Source organism: Cetorhinus maximus, chromosome 4 (assembly GCF_964194155.1).
Source record: "Cetorhinus maximus chromosome 4, sCetMax3.hap1.1, whole genome shotgun sequence".
In the NCBI taxonomy this organism is placed as follows: Eukaryota; Metazoa; Chordata; class Chondrichthyes; order Lamniformes; family Cetorhinidae; genus Cetorhinus; species Cetorhinus maximus.
Window position 1 is genome coordinate 91,324,327 of NC_135882.1, and position 19,916 is coordinate 91,344,242.

General features: G+C 42.7%; 1 protein-coding gene across 14 annotated transcripts in view; it reads left to right on the forward strand.

Annotated features, from left to right (window-relative positions):
* tmem68 (transmembrane protein 68) overlaps positions 1-19,916 on the forward strand; it is a 77,773-nt gene that overhangs the window by 17,373 nt on the left and 40,484 nt on the right. For 10 of the 14 annotated variants that reach the window (XR_013576419.1, XM_078540494.1, XM_078540495.1 and 7 more), the window contains one exon: positions 4,544-4,737. Coding sequence is in view for 12 of the 14 variants with exons in the window: in XM_078540494.1 (XP_078396620.1) it covers positions 4,544-4,737 (194 nt within the window). In the remaining 2 variants the exon portion in view is untranslated. Of the gene's footprint in view, positions 1-4,543; positions 4,758-6,042; positions 6,119-19,916 lie in introns of all 14 variants that reach the window. The other 4 variants (XR_013576420.1, XM_078540506.1, XM_078540502.1 and 1 more) reach the window with 2 other exon arrangements.

The following is a 19,916-nucleotide window of genomic DNA, read 5'->3' on the forward strand; positions in this document are numbered from 1 at the left end:
CACTCAAGTCACTACACATGTAGCCCAAAATGGTCTTTTTCTAGCTATCTAACTGCAGTTATACTTAAAGACAATTATGTTTTTGAACCCCAAGTTTCCCTGTTCATCCATACCTTGCAGCTTCTTTTATTATATTACAAATTGGTATAATGAAATATATAATAATGCTTTTCAGAGATCAGTCAACTGTGGTACATCTTTATAGCTGCCTGACCAGTAAATTTGTTTTTTTTTCCCAAAATGCATTATCCCTGCTATCTCTTTAACTTTCAGTAGCTAATGATGTATGTAATGACAGCCCAGTGACATGGGCTTCCTTATGAGTTCTGATAATTTCTTTTAAGAACCAGTTCCTTTTCTACGAATATCTCTGTTGTTCCATATCCTCCTAAGTACGTTTACATTCTCATTTCTATCGTCATTTGTTAAAACCAACCCAAAATATTTATATAATACCCCCTCAATAAAATCTTCTACAATTAGACTCTTTCTGTATTCTCTTTGATCTATTACTTTTTATATGCTTACCAACTCCCTAACCATACCCATTTAGATTATCCGGTGGCTTTTTCTCATATTTCCATTTAAACCCTTCTAATCTCCCTTTGCACCTCCATTTCAATACTATTCATGACCATTACTATCCCTAATTATATCATATAGTGTTTTCAAATGTTCATTTAGTAGTTTCTTTGCACCCACTTTGTCTTATGGAAATGTATTTATTTTATAGTTTAGCCATCTCATTTGAAATTTTCCCATATTGAATAGGTTTGATAATGTTATAGTATTAAATAATCATTAGCTGTCCTATATTGCAGAAGCCTGATACAGTCGTATCATTCAGCCAGCATTCTAAACTTCCCCATCATCCCTGGATAGACCTAAATTAGGTCAGACACAGTAGTGTACAGCCTTTATGGGCTTTTCTGATCTATTTCCTTATATCAGACAGCAATAACTTTAGCAATCATTGGGTACTTCCCAATGAGAATAAAGAGGGAAGTCGGTTGCCTTCTGTATGTGGAGGGGCAAAGGATGAATCATTTGTGCTAATGGATTTCTCCTCACAACAGAGTGCACAAATTAAACATCTGCCATAGGTTTACAATCAAATGGGCCGATAGATATCAAAATTGGTAGAGTCAGGAGAGCAAGTCTCTCATTCAAAATCGCAGTTGCGTCATGTGTGTTGGCAAAGAAATAATTTCTTAAGTTACCTTTTTAGTGTAGTTGAATTATGACATTATTGTCTGATTTAGGAGTTTTTTGTTCATTCGCCAACCTCAAAGTATTTCACTCAGAAATTGTTTCTAGGGATTGCTAATTGTACTTTAGAAAGTTATACTGGTCAGAAGTACCTACTTCCAGACAGCTATAAAGATGTACCATAGTTGACTGATCTCTGAAAAACATTGGCCAGAATTTTTCCATCGGCGAGTTGGGGGCGGGGCCCGCTCGCTGACCCGAAAATGATGCGGGATGACGTCGGGAGGAACCCCCGACGTCATCCCGGTGCATTTAAATATTGAGGAAACTCTTCCGAGTTATCAACAGTCACAGATTGCAACTCTTTCGAGTACAATCACAGTTCTTGGTTTCCGGGAGTGGGACATGAACCCACAACCCTCTGATTCAAAGGCGAGGGTGCTATGAACTGAGCCACAGCTGACACCTCAAAGGCGGGCAGACAGTGAAATCAGCTGTCACCCCGCCGACCTGTCAATGGCCAATTGAGGCCAATGACAAGATAATTAAGCTCATTAAATGCCCTGCCTGTCCAACCTTAAGGCTGGCGGGCAGGCTAGGAGCCGCAGGGGGGATTAGAAAAAACATGAAACCTCATCCACTGGCAGGATGAGGTTCCATGTCCGTTTTAAAAATGTTTAATAATATTTATGTCCTTTTTATTAACATGTCCCATCTCGTGTGACATCATCACATGAGGGGGACATGTTAATAAATTTTTTATTTGTCTATTCTTGATGTTTAAAAAACTTTCAGTGATCTCCCTGAGACAGCATTTAGTCTCAGGGAGATGTGCGCTCTTTCGCGCGCATGTGCGAAAGAACGCACTTTGACAGTTGGGGAATCCCCCCCCACCCTTGCACAGGAAACGCATAGCGCTTCCCGTCGGGTGGCCCGCTTAAAACGGCGGCGGGGGTCAGCTGCCCGCCCACCGCCGAGCCGGTGGGGCCCACCCACCCACCAAGGGCAAAATTTTGCCCATTATGTATTTCATTACACCAAGGAAATATAGGGATGTCAGTTTTTACTTATAAGTTTTAGGAATTTTACATTGGGGCAGTGCTGTCAACAATGGACATCTAATAGCACCCTCAGATGTAGAGAATGCAGCTGCTGGAGTTCCACTGTTACTGTGATGTACTTTTTCTTGTAAGTGATTTTGGTGAAATTGCTTTGCCTCCTGTGCTTTTCCATTAAACATTGCTGCATACCATATCAGCACACAAATGAAAGAGCTCCTTGCATCTGGTTCACAGGCCCATGTTTTTTTTAAATCCCCGAAATGTGGGAAAGATACTCTACATCATGTTGTAATAAAACCATGCTTGCACACACATGATGTGTGCCCAGACTGTAAATTGGCCTTGTATAAGAGCATCAGATTGAAATAGAAATAGGGGAGATGGCCACTCAACAAGAAACATGTGCATACTTTCTTTCAAGGCTCACAGTGTAAGTTAGAACTAGCTTTCAGTTTCTTAAAGTTTCAAATGTTCAAACCCCATTTATTGTCTCTTTTATTTCTAAATCTGTTGTGGAGTGCTTTGTCACATCCTAAGTAATTACGGTGCATTTGCACATTGTGAAGGTCTTTTAGCACTAACAGTTCTCAGCTTTGCTTTGTCAATGAACTTAATTTTTCCAGTTAGGTAATCTTTCAATCTATTTAAAATCCATAAGTTCATGATAGCCTGTAGAGTTCGTGACAGAAACACAAAACCAATGTTGTATAGTGAAAGTACCCTTTTTTATATTCCACATTGGCAAATATTAGCAGAGCATTTGCAGTTTGTACTATAACTTGAGCAGATCTTGAAGTTTGGATGTATATGCCACATCATCTTTCAGTCCATTGTACAGTGATAGTTGCTGTTGAGAATAAGAAGTTGCGTTTACCTGGAACAAGATGTTTTTTCCTCCTCTTCACCATTGGGTGGGTTGTTTGGGAATGACTGCATTCTTGAAAAAGTATTTGTTACACAATCTAATTGCACCATAAACATTTTGTTATCTGCTATTTTCATGAAGAGATAATGTGTGGCACTATTGAAAGAAAACTGATGCCTTGAGTGAGAGAAATATTTTAAAGATTGGAACTGGCAAGATTAGGACGACCATCAGTTGATTATTGAATGATTCTCTCCCCTTTCACCCTTGATTCGATGTCTGTTGCTGTCCTACAAAAGCAAAATATTGTGGACACTGGAAATCTGAAATAAAAACAAAGTGCTGGAGATACTCAGGTCTTGAACGATCTGTGGATAGGAACAGAACTAATGTTTCAAGTCAATGACCTTCCATCAGAACTGTTGCTATGCTGACATTGAGTCTTAGATGAGCCAGAATATTCTTTGGCACTAACCAGACAAAAGACAACTTTATATCTTGCACTAATTCCATTTCCGCCACTTCTGCTACAGCTAATTCAGGTTAAACATATAGATGCATAGACTTGGTGTCCTGTTCATCACACCTGTTGGCAAAATGGTTTGCTTCCATCTCTGGAGCATCACTCAATGCCACTGAAATCCTCATATATACTGTTGTCACTTTGAGAGTTGGTTTCTCTAATACTCACATCACTGGCCTCTTTAGCTTCTTCCTACAAAAAATGTCTTGCATATTTCCATCTTATTCTAGTTGCTCTACATTAAAGCCATCAACTTCAAAACCTTGGTTATCATCTTTAAATCATTCTATGACATCACTCCACTCCGGTGCAATTTTCCACAATCTTCCATTCAGATGCTCTTAACTCCAAGTTAAGACTGTTGCACATTTGCCTTCTACTTTATCATTGATACAGAGCCTTCCATCACCACCACTCTCTTAAAAGTTGTCATTCAGCTATGCCTCTGCCACTTTCCACAACCGCTTTAAACATTATCCTTTTGAAGCTGCCTTTGGTTAATTTCCCTTGAATATCTGTTTGATAGCCACCACTCCTCCTGTAAAGTATTTTGGGTTGTTTTACAGAAAGATCGTTGTATAAATGTAAAATTTTGGTTAAGTAAAATTTTCAAAGATGTACATAATCTCGATAGATGTTGTTTTCTAACTTCAAATGAAGCCAGAATGTACTGTAATTACTGAGCCATAAATCAATAAATAGAGCTCAAATTAGTGTAAGTCAAACCTAGTTACTTTTGTCAGTCTAAGCGGTTTTGATATGCCTTTAGCGCTTTTAAATGAGACTATAGTACAAAATACCCGGTTGCTTCAAATTTTTTTCACATTTATTTCTGCCCTCTGTCATAGATAATAATGCACACCAGTTTCTAAATTTCTTTTTCAGGCTTTAAATTATTGTTGGAAGTTTTTAGCGTCATGCATGGCCCACAAGAGGAGTGTGTCAAAGCTTTGAAAAGTGGTCACTTGTTGGCCATCTCACCAGGTGGAGTCCGTGAAGCACTCTTTAGTGATGAGACTTACGGCATATTCTGGCGTGGTCGGAAGGGATTCGCTCAGGTGGCAATTGATGCTCAAGTGGTGAGTAGAATTAAGTTATGGTTTTCTGTTTACAGAATGTATTATCTACTTTAGTCTGTGCTTTGTGTCTGTCTTTATTCTTTCAATGTTTTCGCTCCAAAAGAAATCCCTAGTGGCTGGGAAGGATAGCAGCAAACATGGACAGCTGTATTTTGTTTTTATGAACAGCTTTTGATCCTATTGCAGCTTCCATTGCCACGGTGATTGCATCATTTGCTAAGTGGAGAGATCTTTATTACATAGGATTAGTTGACAGTCATTCTTATTCCCACTCCTTTATTAGTCCACCACATTTAGCTGGCAGACAAACTGATAAATGCCATCCTAGTTATATTGAGTGTTAACATTAACTGCAACAGAGATTGATTCACACCTACCAATAGACTTGTATTATCTTAACGACCTGAATTTTTTAGTCGGTGTGCGGGGGCAGGCCCGACATGCCGGCGCGAAAAATGACACGCGATGACGTCCCAACGTCATCGCACTGTCTCACGATGTTTCATTCAGCGGTCACGTGCTGGAGTTGGCTGCCTATTAAGGCCATTAACGAAATAATTAATGTAATTGTTTACGCTGCCCGTCCAACCTTAAGGTTGGTGGGCAGACGTAAAGGGCAAGCGGCCTTTGCGTTTTTTAGGAAACCTCATCCACAAGTGGAATGATGTTTCCTAAAGCTTTTACCACTTACATAAAAACTTGTTCTGAAATACAAAAATATGTCGCATCTCGTGACACAATCACTTGAGGGGACATATTTAATTAAATTTTCAAACCATTTATTTATTTATTACGAAAGCGCTTCAATCTCCCTGAGGCAGCTCCGTTCCTCAGGGAGATTGAAGCGCTCTTTTGTGCGTAAGTGCAAAAGAGCGCTGGCCCCAACTCTCCCTCCTTCCCCCCGCCCACACAGGTAGGACTGAGCACCACAGCTCGCGGCTTACGCTGGGCAGGCCTTAATTGGCCCACCCACGTAAAATGGCGGCGCAGAGCTGATCGCAGTTGGTGGTTGGCTCCGCGACCGCCCACTCCCGCCGAGCCCACCCGCCAACTGAAAAATTCAGGCCAATGTGTCAGCTGTGGCTGTTTTAAACAAGCTATGGCCCCCATCTCAATTAAAATGGCTTGCGGCCAGTGATAACAGCATACTCAACAGTAGTAGAAAATGGGCTTGCATTGGTGATTTTCCAATTAAGGGTTTTAATAAGTCAGTCTTATCACGAGGGATCAAGCAATGAGTATCTAATTTGAATTATATTAGTAAAGCCCAGACAGAACAAAGGTTGCCTGTTCCCCGTCTTTCAGTTGGGAAGGTGGCACAGAGGACTAAATCGGAAAAACAAACTGGTACAAGCACATACAGCAGGAGAAATATCTCTGGGCAAGTATCATTTTGTATGGAATTACAACTATAGCATAATTTTTTAAAAATGTATTGACTGTATGAAATTACAATCTTTTAATTTGATATTTCTTCAAACTTTTAATTCAAATTGAAATTAGACAAATATAAATAACCTCTGTCGTATAAAATCAATCAAATAATATCACTGAATAATTTAAGTTTATTGAGCAAAAATCAATTTGAATTTATAGTAAACGTAAAGGCATTCACAGTTAATGCTTGGATACTGCAATCACACCTTTGCATCAAAAAATGAAAATTAATTTAAGGTTTATTAAAACATAGTTTGTTCCACTGTGAATTGTGTTTTCAAGGTTAATGGTTCAAATTTTGCACTGAAAGTAATAGGTTATCAATGCAAACTGTTATTAAGGAGTAAATCGGACAGCAACTTAAGGCACCTGCACATATGCCATAAAACGTGGAAATCAGGAAGTTTAGCTACATTGGTACCTTGCCCAGAGACTCATTATTGAAACACGTGGAATGCATCAGTTTGCTGTACTTATTCACTAAGTTTGCCAAAAATATTCAGGTTTATCCATTCTAGTGTAAGTGGATTTTTAACGGTGTGATGCATCTTAATTACCTCCCAGCAAAATCTCTGGCACTGAAAATTAACTTCTACATGTGTGAAGTCTCAATCCTTTAGATTTTAATTATTGCTGGAATTTTTTTTTAAATTAATAATTTTTAAAAACTTTTTCTTTATCTCTTTAATTTCCCTTATTAATTTAATCTTTCTTTCCCCCTCATTTTACTTTCTGTAGGTGATTTGTTATTGAATTAAATATTCTAACTTACAGTTCTGCACTGCTCATTCTGATTGGATAACGAGTTGGTTAACTGGTTAACATAAAGATAAAAACAAAAAGCTAAAAGCTACTGCGGATGCTGGAAATCCAAAACAAAACAAAAACAGAATTACCTGGAAAAACTCAGCAAGTCTGGCAGCATCGGCGGAGAAGAAATCAGTCAACGTTTCGAGCCTTCATGGCCCTTCGGCAGAACTGCAGCATAGTTTCAACAAGGGAGAAATATAAATTGGTTTAAGGTGGGTGGGGGGGCGGGGAAGAGACACATTGAGGGTGTGGTGTGAGCAGATAATAATCAAAAGATGTCACAGACAAAAGGGTCAAAGAGGCGTTGAAGGTGGTGGTCTTTGTCTGAGAAAAGTGCTAATTAAGAATGGAAAACAGGATATTCAAAGTACAGCTCTAGTGGGGGTGGGGTGGAAAGACTAAAGGTTTTAGTTTTAGATTTAAAAATAATGGAAATAGGTGGGGAAAGAAGAATCTATATAAATTATTGAAAAAAAAAGCGGGTGGGGGGGGAAAAGAAACGGGGTGGGGATGGGGGGAGGGGGAGTTTAAGATCTAAAGTTGTTGAATTCAATATTCAGCCCAGAGGGCTGTAAAGTGCCTAGTCGGAAGATGAGGTGCTGTTCCTCCAGTTTGCGTTGGGCTTCACTGGAACAATGCAGCAAGCCAAGGACAGACATGTTGGCAAGAGAACAGGGTGGAGTGTTAAAATGGCAAGCGACAGGGAGGTTTGGGTCTTTCTTGCGGACAGACCACAGGTGTTCCGCAAAACGGTCGCCCAGTTTGCGTTTGGTCTCTCCAATGTAGAGGAGACTGGGCGACCGTTTTGCGGAACACCTGTGGTCTGTCCGCAAGAAAGACCCAAACCTCCCTGTCGCTTGCCATTTTAACACTCCACCCTGTTCTCTTGCCAACATGTCTGTCCTTGGCTTGCTGCATTGTTCCAGTGAAGCCCAACGCAAACTGGAGGAACAGCACCTCATCTTCCGACTAGGCACTTTACAGCCCTCTGGGCTGAATATTGAATTCAACAACTTTAGATCTTAAACTCCCCCTCCCCCCATCCCCACCCCGTTTCTTTTCCCCCCCCACCCGCTTTTTTTTTCAATAATTTATATAGATTCTTCTTTCCCCACCTATTTCCATTATTTTTAAATCTAAAACTAAAACCTTTAGTCTTTCCACCCCACCCCCACTAGAGCTGTACTTTGAATATCCTGTTTTCCATTCTTAATTAGCACTTTTCTCAGACAAAGACCACCACCTTCAACGCCTCTTTGACCCTTTTGTCTGTGACATCTTTTGATTATTATCTGCTCACACCACACCCTCAATGTGTCTCTTCCCCGCCCCCCCACCCACCTTAAACCAATTTATATTTCTCCCTTGTTGAAACTATGCTGCAGTTCTGCCGAAGGGCCATGAAGGCTCGAAACGTTGACTGATTTCTTCTCCGCCGATGCTGCCAGACTTGCTGAGTTTTTCCAGGTAATTCTGTTTTTGTTTTGAACTGGTTAACATAGTTGCTTGTCCTGTTCACATAGGCCCCATGTTGCCAGTGGAGGGCTCTGCACTGATGTGGATCTCTAATCACAGCAAGTTCCAGTACAAAGCCCATAGAAATTCTGTGGGCAAGTGGAGGTGTAATGAATAGCATACATTGTTCATTCGCTACTGACTACAAAATACAGGCCTGTGTTCTTAGTACTAATGTATAAAGTGATTTTCCATAATTGAACTGTGAGCCCATTTGCTGACTTTAAAAACACTTAAGTTCTGTGTCTGGTACTCCGAGGCACCACACTAAGTAACTCCAAATTCTTAACAACCTGAACAATGATGTGATTATATTAGAATTTTGACCAGGCTCAATATCTGGGGTAACCTGGTTGAAAAACTCAACAGACAGGATGACATTGGGCACTGTGTAAGACTCATATTCTTGTCAATTCATGGTTCACCTTTTTTATTTTGGCAGCATTTTAAATCATGTTGCTTGATTAGCATTTTATTTTAACAGTTGTGATCATTGATTGCATTACCAATCATGTCATCATGGGCCATTAACTAAGTTAGTAAATTATCTTGACCACATGCTAGATACCATACTGTTTTTAAAACTTGAATTTGTTAAAGAGGTGAGTCTTGTAGTATTCCAAATTGTTTGTTCTGCAAAAGGCATTTTGCTTGAGAAAACGTTTAAATGACTCATAACAGAATGGATGCAAAATTCAGCTTGGGAATTTTTGTAATGGTAGAACAAATGTGGGAAGCTGCCATGCTGCGGGTGTTCATCAGTTGGTAGAGCTTACACATTTCCAATACATGTTTTCAATGTCTGAAAAAGATTGTTGAAGCTGTTGTGAAAAAGCCAAATTTAGCTGCTGATCTGATGAAGATTAATTAAGTGGCCTTTTTGCAATATCATTCCATTTTAAAGCTGCCTGCGAACTTGTCAGAGTTGTTAGGAATGGAACTAAGTCTTTGCCAAACTCAACAGTAAACAGCAGTTTTTCCAGTGGTGGCTACCGCCACCTTGCTAAGGAGCAGGATGAATAGAAGTCTTGGAAGATTTAATTGCTATCCATTTCAATTGATAGACTCTCCCACACAAAAGGGACCAGGTGCTGTTTGACAAAAAGAGAAAGACTGGTTTTGTTATGGGTTTATTGTATCCTGTAATTGTTATGTGAAAATCTATTCCCTGCTTCTTGTGGATGCTAGATTATATTGATGGGACACCCATCAAAATAATATATCTAAACAAATATAGGACAGGATACAATAAACAGTCAGCTATTCCCATCATGTACATTTACCCTTTCCCTATACCTTGCTCCCATTTAGACAACGTAATGTGCCACCTAATTTAGTATCATCTTCCAATGTTGAACATTACAATTCTATTCCTTCATCCAAGTCATTGATAAACATGATGAAATCTCAGACCCCAGTGCTCACCTCTGGGCAACACCACTTGTCCCTTGTCCCATCTTGACAATTGGAATACATTCCCTTTATCTCTACTCTGTCTCCTACCTCCTAACCAATTGCCAACCCATAACAAAATCTGATCTCCAGCACCATACATTTTTATTTTTAAAATGCCTCCTGGCAATCCACGCAAACAGCATTCATAGACACACCACCATATTAGTGGCTTACTCAATAAAAAAACTAGTTAGGTTAGCCAGACATGAACTACCCTTAAATCTATGATAATGCCCTGATCATGTCACACTTGTCCAACTGCTGCCACCTTGTCCCTGACAAATGCCACGAGTTATGTTTCCTAACAAATGACTCCATCCCTTTCCCTGGCAACTGCTATGGCTGAACCAGACAATTTACAACATCAATGTCATATTTCACCCTAAGATGAACTTCAGCCACATGCATGCTCCATCACCAAGTTTGCCTACTTCCATCTCCATAGCATTGCTTACCTCCAGCCCTGCTTCAGCTCATCTGATTCTGAAATACTGATCCACATCTTTATTACCTTTAGACTGGATTATTCCACTGCTCTCCTAGCCGACTTCCCAGCTTCCACCCTCTGTAAACTTGAACTTATTCCAAACTCTGTTGTCCATATCCTAACTTGCACCAAGTTCTATTCACACATCATCCCTGTATTTGCTGATCTACATTGGTTCCCGATCTGGCAATGCTTTGATTTTAAAAATTCTCAACCACTTTTTCAAAATCTCACTATGGTCTCATTCCTCCGTATCCTTGTAACCTCCTCCAGTCCTACAATACTCCAAAATCTCTGCACAGCTCCAATCCGGGTCTCTTGGCCATCCCCAATTGTAATTGGCAGCCATGCCTTCAGCTGCCTAGTATCTAAGCTCTGGAATTCCCTTCCTAAAACTCTCTGCATTTCCATGGCTTCTCCTCATATAAGATGCTCCTTAAAACCTACCTCTTAACCAAGCTTTTGGCCACCTATCCTAACATTTCCACATGTAGCTCGGTGCCAAGTTTTGTTTGACACTCTGTGAATAGCTTTGGGACATTTAACTGTTTTAAAGCAGTGGTGGGGAACCTTTTTCTTATCAAGGGCCACTCACATAGACAAGCGGGCCATACACACAAATAAACCAACTTAATTTTTTTTTAGAGAGAACACAGAAACATTCAACTTATCCACTGCTTCAAGGCGGTGGCTGAGTTTGCTTTTCCTTAATGAGCCTCGTTATGTCTGCTGACACTGATGATATTGCTACTTGCAATTGGCTTTCTGAATTCACATCTGTTAATCTGGCACGCAGATGGTTCTTTGCAAGAGAAAGTTTTGAAAAAAACTGCTCACAGCAGTATGTAGTCCCAAGCAATTTTCAGCGTGTGTCTCCTCAAGTTTGGAAATTCACGAGCACCCACGTGGAGTTTGTAGAATTCCAGCAGAGGCAGGTTAATGTATTTAGCGTTAAGTTCAGTGTTGCTTTTCAGTTCGGTAACTTCACGTTGAAGGTCTTCAGGTACATCAACTGCTTCAATATTGAGCAGTATGGTTATAATGTTTAATTCCAGTTCCTTCACTTCTAGGTCTTGAAATCGCTCACAAAATTTCCGAAGTAAATTTGCACACTCTCTGGTGTGCTCCACTGTTGCTGCAAGTTTTTGTTTCTGAAGGGTAGGGAAGTGCACTGTGCCCTTTCCCAGTTGCATTTGCCACAGCTTTAATTTGGCTTCAGATGATTTCACATTTGAAAGAAAGGAAGTAATAAGCTGGTTAAGCCCTTGCAATTTGACATTGACCTGAGACAGATACTGCGTAATGTCAACCATGAAAGCCAAGCCTCACAGCCACTGAGTGTTGTCACTCAGCACAGCCACAGGTTTGCCCTTTGTCTCAATGAAAAGTTTCACTTTGTCCCTCAATTCGTAAAACAGCATCAGCATACTACCCCAGCTGAGCTATCACACTTCATAATAGTAAACTAAATCACCCATCTCTCAATAACTCCTTAAACTGGTGGCTGTTTAACCCTCTACTTATAATGAAGTTAATGCTTGATACTACTGTCAACATTACGTTGCACGGACTGCGCACACAGATTCTCCTGATGAATGATACAGTGATATTAAATCGCCTTACTTGGATCAGAGTTGAGGAAATTTGTTTCTTTCTTGATTAGAGCAAATAATCCCTTTTGAGATCCAACCATAGCTGTAGAGCCATCGTTAGTAAGACCACTTAATTTTTCAAATGATAACTAAAGCCTGTGCACTGCCGATGTATTCTTCTGAAACTTGCTACAAAAGCAAGCAAGCATGCCCTCTTGAATCTCAAAATTTGCTGTGATTCCATGCAGAAAAATCACCAGTTGACATGTATTTGTTAAGTCTGTTGTCTCATCAATAGCCAGAGAGTAAAACTTGAAATCAGCCGCTGAATCTTTCAGAGACTTTTCAATGTCTTGAGCCATATCATTAATTCAATCTGACACGGCCCTGCGAGATAAGCACTCAGTCTGAAATAATTTGATTTTCTCTAGAGCCAGTAAAGCTGTGGCCGCAACAATGCACCCCTTTACAAACTCCCCTTCTGAATGAGGCCTAAGCTTTTTTGTGATAAGTTCACTCACCACATAATTGGCTTGCATAACCCTGTCCATCACCTTTCTCAGCCTTGTGAAAATTGCTTGCTGCGCACTCATATTCTTTTTAAGTGCTTTAATTTTGCCCGCTCACATTTGTTCTTGAAATTCTTCATATTTGATGTGCATCGTTCTGTAGTGTCTTTCTACGTTGAATTTTTTCAGGACAAAAATCGCTTCTCCACAAATCGGGCACATGGGTTTGCCTTTCACCTCTCCAAGAAAAAAAATCGTTTGTTCATTTTTCATTAAAGACATGACACTCCGCATCCACTTTTCTTCTTTTGTTTGCAGTAGCCATGTTTTATTTTTGCTTTGCTCCATCAGTATCTCCGATCAATATCTCCTAATGCCCAATTGTGCTGTTCAAGAGAATCACAGCCAGAAAATGCACTCAGTCCCCACAAGGATGAGCTTCATTGTGTCTGGCGAGCGGGAGCTGCTTCTAAAATGGTGTGAATGGTGTGTGCAGAATTGACAAAGTCCTCTCCAACTTTGCTTGTTGCTGTGTTATCTTCAACCCACTCAAAGGTTGGAGCTCAAGCTCCTTGGTTTCCAAGATTCGAAATGGCTGAGTATTACAGAAATACTGTATAAATTCAAATTAGATAACACGAAATCACCTAAAAAAGCCCAGAGTATCACAGCTTCTGTGTCTCAATTACAGCACTCATGAAATTCAGCTTAACTTTTTGCTTGCCTTCCTTTCCCACTTTCTCTCTGTCTCTCACTCTCTTTCCTTTCCCGCTTTGCCTCTCCCTCTCCCTCTCTCCTTTCCCATCCTGTCTCACTCCCAAACCAGCCTAGGGCAGTGACTCAACAACCCAAGGCTCTGGCCAACTCTCAGTCTGAGGCTGCAGCTGGGCCGCTTCCTCCATTTACAGGGGCTGAGCCCCTGTCCTGGGACACCAATGGAGCTGAGAGGTGGGGTGTGGTGGGGGTGGCGGGGGGGCGGGGGGGGAGGGGGGGAGGAGGGGAGGAGGAGAGCCACTGATGGCATCGGGTGTCCGGCTCCCTTTCTCCCTCACCCTGGGTTATTCTCACCTTAGCACGATCGGCAGCCGGCAGCTTCCCATCCCTACCCTGTGCTTCTACTCCAGGATCTCAGGCCTCGCTGTATCCCCACAGCCTGGGCCTCTAGTGACTGCAGCCGAGGCTCAGGCATCAGAACATGGCGGCGGCTGTCCCAGAGTGCAGCACATGGGAGGGGGGCCGTATTTTGAAATCTTACTTTGGGCCGGATGAAAAGGTGCAACAGGCCGGATCCGGCCCCTCGGCTGGGGGTTCCCCACCCCTATTTTAAGAGTGTTACATAAATGTAATTCGATGACGACTGATTGTGTTAGTTTCCCTATAACTGAAGTTCAACTGACAGGTCTGTTGTTCCTGCCTTCCAATCTTCCTTAAATAACAGAGTAGCACAAGATACATTCCAAAATTCAGGGATTCCAGAATTATGACTTAAACTTTACAGTGATTTCATCTATTTTCTTTAATACCCTGGGTGGAAACTGTCAGGTCCTGGAGATTTGTGTTTTTAAGTACTATTATCGTTTCTTAGAGTCAAAAAGTCAGTACAGCACAGAAGCAGATTGTTTGGCCCACTGAGACCATGCCTGCTCTCTGTAGAGCAATCCAATCTGTTCCATTCCCCTGTTGTATCCCCATAGCCGTGCAATTTTTTCCCTCCTCCAATTTCCTTTTGAAATCATTATTGTCTGTTTCTACCACCCTCGTAGACAACAAGTTCCAGATCATTACCACTTGCTGTGTAGAAAAGCTCTTCCTCACATCCTATTTCTTTTGCTTAAAACCTCAAATCTGTCTCCACTAATCCTTGTATCGTCAGCTAATGAGAACAGCTTTTCTTTGCCTAATTTATCTAAACCTGTCATGATCTTGTACAATACTATCAATCTCCCCTCAATCTCTTGCATTTATTAAATCCAGAACATTTCTCCCCTTGACTTGTTTTAGGTTCTCTTGTACCAGTGTGTTTACAGAGTCCCCTGTATCATGGGCACTCAGCCCCAGGTTGCCCTTTAATGATACAACTTGACAACCCCATTTGGGTATAGCAAACCTTTTTTGTAACATTAGCAGAATCAATCATGCACACAGTATTCCAGAGCAGTTAACAGAATCAAGGTCAGTATTGCCGAGTCAGAGGTTTCTACACAGCAGTGCAGCGCAGTGGGTCTTGCTCAAATTTGCTGTGTTTCATTCTGTTTGCGCTCTTCCATTTTTACCTGTTTTCTTTTGGCTTAGTGGTGCACACCTACTCTTCCATCAGCCAAAACCCATTGTCTGAAACTAAAAAGAGTGGAGCCAGATTATTGTGCCTTTCTTTGCATAGTTTTAATGCATTTCGCCTAATCAACTGTTAAAGCAGCAAGTTAGTGATGTATCGTCCACAAATAAAGACAGAAAATGCTGGGAATACTTGGGTTGCATCTGTAGAGAAAGAAACATAGTTCACAGGGGAACTTTCAAGGCCCTTGGGGCTGGTGGGTTAGCAAAATTAGAGAAAAATGCATTGGGCTGCCAAGTTGGGGGGGGCAAAAAATAAGGGACACTTCGAAAAGGGGAGGGAGGGGGTGATGTGATGGTGAGACCATTGACGGGATTGCTGACAAGATTGTTGACGGAGTGGGGCTGCTGATGAGACCATTGACCGGAAGGATGTCATGGATGACACACTCTCCCCAATGGGGCTTGCCAGACACCCCCTGCCCCCAGCCCCCACTTGGGCCTGGTGGAGTTCCCTCTCTTGGGCATGTAAGACACCTTCCCCCCCCCCCCCACCCCCCCAATTCCCCCAACTCCAGAAAAAATGGGAAGACTGATGTTTCCAATAGTGCTGGGGCAGATGCATTGGCAGCTGCTCCCCATCAGACTGATCATGCCTCCATCGCACCCATCGCACTCCTGCTGCATGCCCCTCAACAGCACACTCACTGGAGGCTGCCGGCTGCTCTTGCGATGGGGTGCGCTGAATCAATTTACCGCCGCCCCAGGCCACCCACCATTCCTAATTGGATGGTGATCCTAGAGGCAGTTTCTTAATTGGCTGCTTCTGGAAGATTGAACCCCAATAGGCGGCTGGTGTTGCAGATGGAGCAAAGGCCTGAAAATGGTCCCAACAGCTGAAAATGTTCTAAGTCCAGAAAGTTCTGCCCAATGTTTCAGATCAATGACCTTTCATAGCAACTGGAAAAAGTTGGAGATGTAACAGATTTTAAACAATAAGATAAAAGCAAAAAACTGCGGATGCTGAAAATCCAAAACAAAAACAAAAATACCTGGAAGAACTCAGCAGGTCTGGCAGCATCTGCGGAGAGGAGCACAATTAACGTTTCGAGTCCGAATGACCCTTCAACAGAACTAAGTGAAAATAGAAGAGAGTTGAAATATAAGCTGGTTTGGGGGGTGGGGGGGTGGTGGGACAAGTAGAGCCAGTGATAAGTGGAGATAACCAAAAGATGTCACAGAAAAAAGGACAAAGAGGTGTTGAAGGTGATGATATTATCTAAGGAATGTGCTAGTTAAGGGTAGAAGGCAGGACAAGCAAGGTACAGATAGCCCTAGTTGGGGTGGGGTGGGGTGAAGGAATCAAAAAAGGCTAAAAGGTAGAGATAAAACAATGGATGGAAATACATTTAAAAATAATGGAAGTAGGTGGGAAAAGAAAAATCTATATAAATTATTGGGAAAAAAAAGAGGGGGGGGCGGAATCGGAAAGTGGGTGGGGATGGAGGAGAGAGTTCATGATCTAAAATTGTTGAACTCAATATTCAGTCCGGAAGGCTGTAAAGTGCCTAGTCGGAAGATGAGGTGCTGTTCCTCCAGTTTGCGTTGAGCTTCACTGGAACAATGCAGCAGGCCAAGGACGGACATGTGGGCATGAGAGCAGGGTGGAGTGTTGAAATGGCAAGCGACAAGGAGGTCTGGGTAATTCTTGCGGACAGACCGAAGGTGTTCTGCAAAGCAGTCACCCAGTCTGCGTTTGGTCTCTCCAATGTAGAGGAAACCGCATTGGGAGCAACGAATGCAGTAGACTAAATTGAGGGAAGTGCAAGTGAAATGCTGCTTCACTTGAAAGGAGTGTTTGGGCCCTTGGACGGTGAGGAGAGGGGAAGTAAAGGGGCAGGTGTTGCACCTTCTGCAATTGCATGGGAAGGTGCCGTGGGAGGGGGTTGAGGTGTAGGGGGTGATGGAGGAGTGGACCAGGGTGTCCTGGAGGGAACGATCCCTGCGAAATGCTGCCAGGGTGGGTGAAGGGAAGATGTGTTTGATGGTGGTATCATGCTGGAGTTGGCGGAAATGGCGGAGGATGATCCTTTGAATGCGGAGGCTGGTGGGGTGATAAGTGAGGACAAGAGGGACCCTATCATGTTTCTTGGAGGGAGAGGAAGGTGTAAGGGCGGATGCGCGGGAGATGAGGCCGGACACGGTTGAGAGCCCTGTCAACCACCGTGGGTGGAAAACCTCGGTTAAGGAAGATGGAAGACATGTCAGAGGAACTGTTTTTGAAAGTGGCATCATCAGAACAGATGCGACGGAGGCGAAGGAACTGAGAGAATGGGATGGAGTCCTTACAGGAAGCGGGGTGTGAGGAGCTGCAGTCGAGGTAGCTGTGGGAGTCGGTAGGCTTGTAATGGATATTGGTGGACAGTATATCACCAGAAATTGAGACAGAGAGGTCAAGGAAGGGAAGGGAAGTGTCAGAGATGGACCATGTGAAAATAATGGAGGGTGGAAATTGGAAGCAAAATTAATAAATTTTTCCAGAGCATGAAGCAGCATCAAAGTAATCATCGATGTACCGGAGAAAGAGTTGTGGGAGGGGGCTGGAGTAGGACTGGAACAAGGAATGTTCCACATCCCCCATAAAGAGACAGGCATAGCTGGGGCCCATGCAGGTACCCATAGCCACACCTTTTATTTGGAGGAAGTGAGAGGAGTTTAAGGAGAAATTGTTCAGTGTGAGAACAAGTTCAGCCAGACGGAGGAGAGTAGTGGTGGATAGGGATTGTTCGGGCCTCTGTTCAAGGAAGAAGTAGAGAGCCATCAGACCATCTGGTGGGGGATGGAGGTGTAGAGGGATTGGACGTCCACTTTAAAGAAGTCCAGAAGCAGGGAAAGGGGCCGGCTGGTGGTGGGAGTGGTGATGTGGAAAGATGTGGCAGGGTGGTTAACAGCAAAATGGAAGGCCTGTCATAGGGTGGTAGGCAGGAGAAATGAAACGGCAAACGGGATGATTGTATAAGGCAAAAGGAGATGGCAATGGGACAATAAATTAAAGACGTGTCTATAGGAGGTGTACATGGGAATAGCAAAATAATCATCAACAGCTGCTGTCCAAAAGTAAATGGGGCAGAGGCTATAGTCTGAAATTGTTGAACTTACTGTTGAGTCCATGGGCTATAGGGTGCCTAATGGAATAGTGAGATGCTGTTTTCCGAGCTTACATTGAACTTCATCAGAACAGTGAAGGAGGCCAAGGACAGAGAGGTTAGTTTGGGAGTGGTCAGAGAATTAAAATGACAGGCGATTGAAAAGTTCAAGTCACACTTAGACTGATTAGAGTCATTCTACCGAGCAGTCACCCATTCTGCATTTGATCTCCCCAATGTAGAGAAGACTGTGTGGATTAGGGTTTTCTTAAAGTTTGATCTGGCACTTGAGAAATATTTTGGTATCAAAGTACCTGATAAGATAATGAATGAGACTGTCTGATTAAATGGATGCTTTGCATTCAAGTGACAACTAAAAGAATATCCTGAGCAAAATGTGGTTCTTTTGAAAGGGAAATAGTATTAAAAATTGAACGTACTTGGCTTTGCAAAGCAAAATCTTATTGCATGAGTACATGAAATGAATGGAATTTGGTGCATTATTTTTATGTTCTGTTTTTAGAAGTCAGGAAGACCCTTTAAGTGATCAGAAACGTCAGTACACTAAATTGAAAGAAGTGAAAATAAATCACTTTTGCACCCGGAAGAAATGTTTGGGGCCTTGGATGGTGGGAAGAGAGGAGTTAGGCAGGAGCTGCATCTCCTGTATTTACCTTGGAAAGGTGCTGTGGGAAGGAAAGGTGTTGTTGGGGGAGATTGAGGACTGGACCAAGATGTTGCAGAGGAAACGGCCCCTTTGGAATACTGGAAGGACAGCTGAGGGAAAGATATTTTTGGTGGTGGCATCATGCTGGAGCTGGCAGATTGGGCAAGGCTGATTTGTTGAATGTGACTGGTGGAATGGGAGTTGAGGACAAGAGAAACCCTATCGTTATTCAGGGAAGGGGTGAGAGCAGAACTGTGGGAAAAGGAATGGAAATAAGCCCCTGTCAACCGCCACGATGGAGGAGATCCCTCAGTTGAGGAAAAAGGAAGTCATTTTGGAAGTGTTGGTGTAGAGGGTGGTGTCATTTTTTTTTATTCATTCATGGGGTGTGGCTGTCACTGGCCAGGCCAGCATTTATTGCCCATCCCTAATTGCCCTTGAGAATGTGGTGATGAGCTGCCTTCTTGAACTGTTGCAGTCCATGTGGTGTAGGTACACCCACCGTGCTGTTGGGGAAGGAGTTCCAGGATTTTAACCTAGCGACAGTGAAGGAACGGCAATATATTTCCAAGTCAGTACAATGTGTGGCTTGGAGGAGAATTTCCAGTTGGTGGTGTTCCCATGTATCTGCTGCCCTCGTTTTTCCGAATGGTAGCGGCTGTGGGTTTGGAAGGTGCTGTCAAAGGAGCCTTGGTATACCTGCACATTCTGCTACCACTGTGCATCGGTGGTGGAGGGAGTGAATGTTTGTGGATGGGATGCCAATAAAGTGGGCTGCTTTGTCCTGGATGGTGTCGAGCTTCTTGAGTGTTGTTGGACCTTCACTCATTCAGGCAATTGAAGAGTGTTCCATCACACTCCTGACTTGTGCCTTATAGATGGTGGACTCCTATGGGGAGTCAGGAGGTGAGTTACTTGCGGCAGGATTCCTAGCCTCGGACGTACTCTTGTAACCACTGTATTTATGTGGCTAGTCCAGTTCAGTTTCCGGTCAATGGTAACTCCCAGGATGTTGATGGTGGGGAATTTAGCGATGGTAATGCTGTTGAATGTCAAGAGTTGATGGTTAGATTCTCTCTTGTTGGGTATGGTCATTTCCTGGCACTTTCTTTTTTATTCATTCATGGGATGTGGGCTTAGCTGGCTGGACCAGCATTTATTGCCCTTCCCTAGTTGCCCTTGAGAAGGAGGTGGTGAACTGCCTTCTTGAATCGCTGCAGTCTATGCGGTGTAGGTACACCCACAGTGCTGTTTGGAAGGGGAGTTCCAGGATTTTGACCCAGCGAC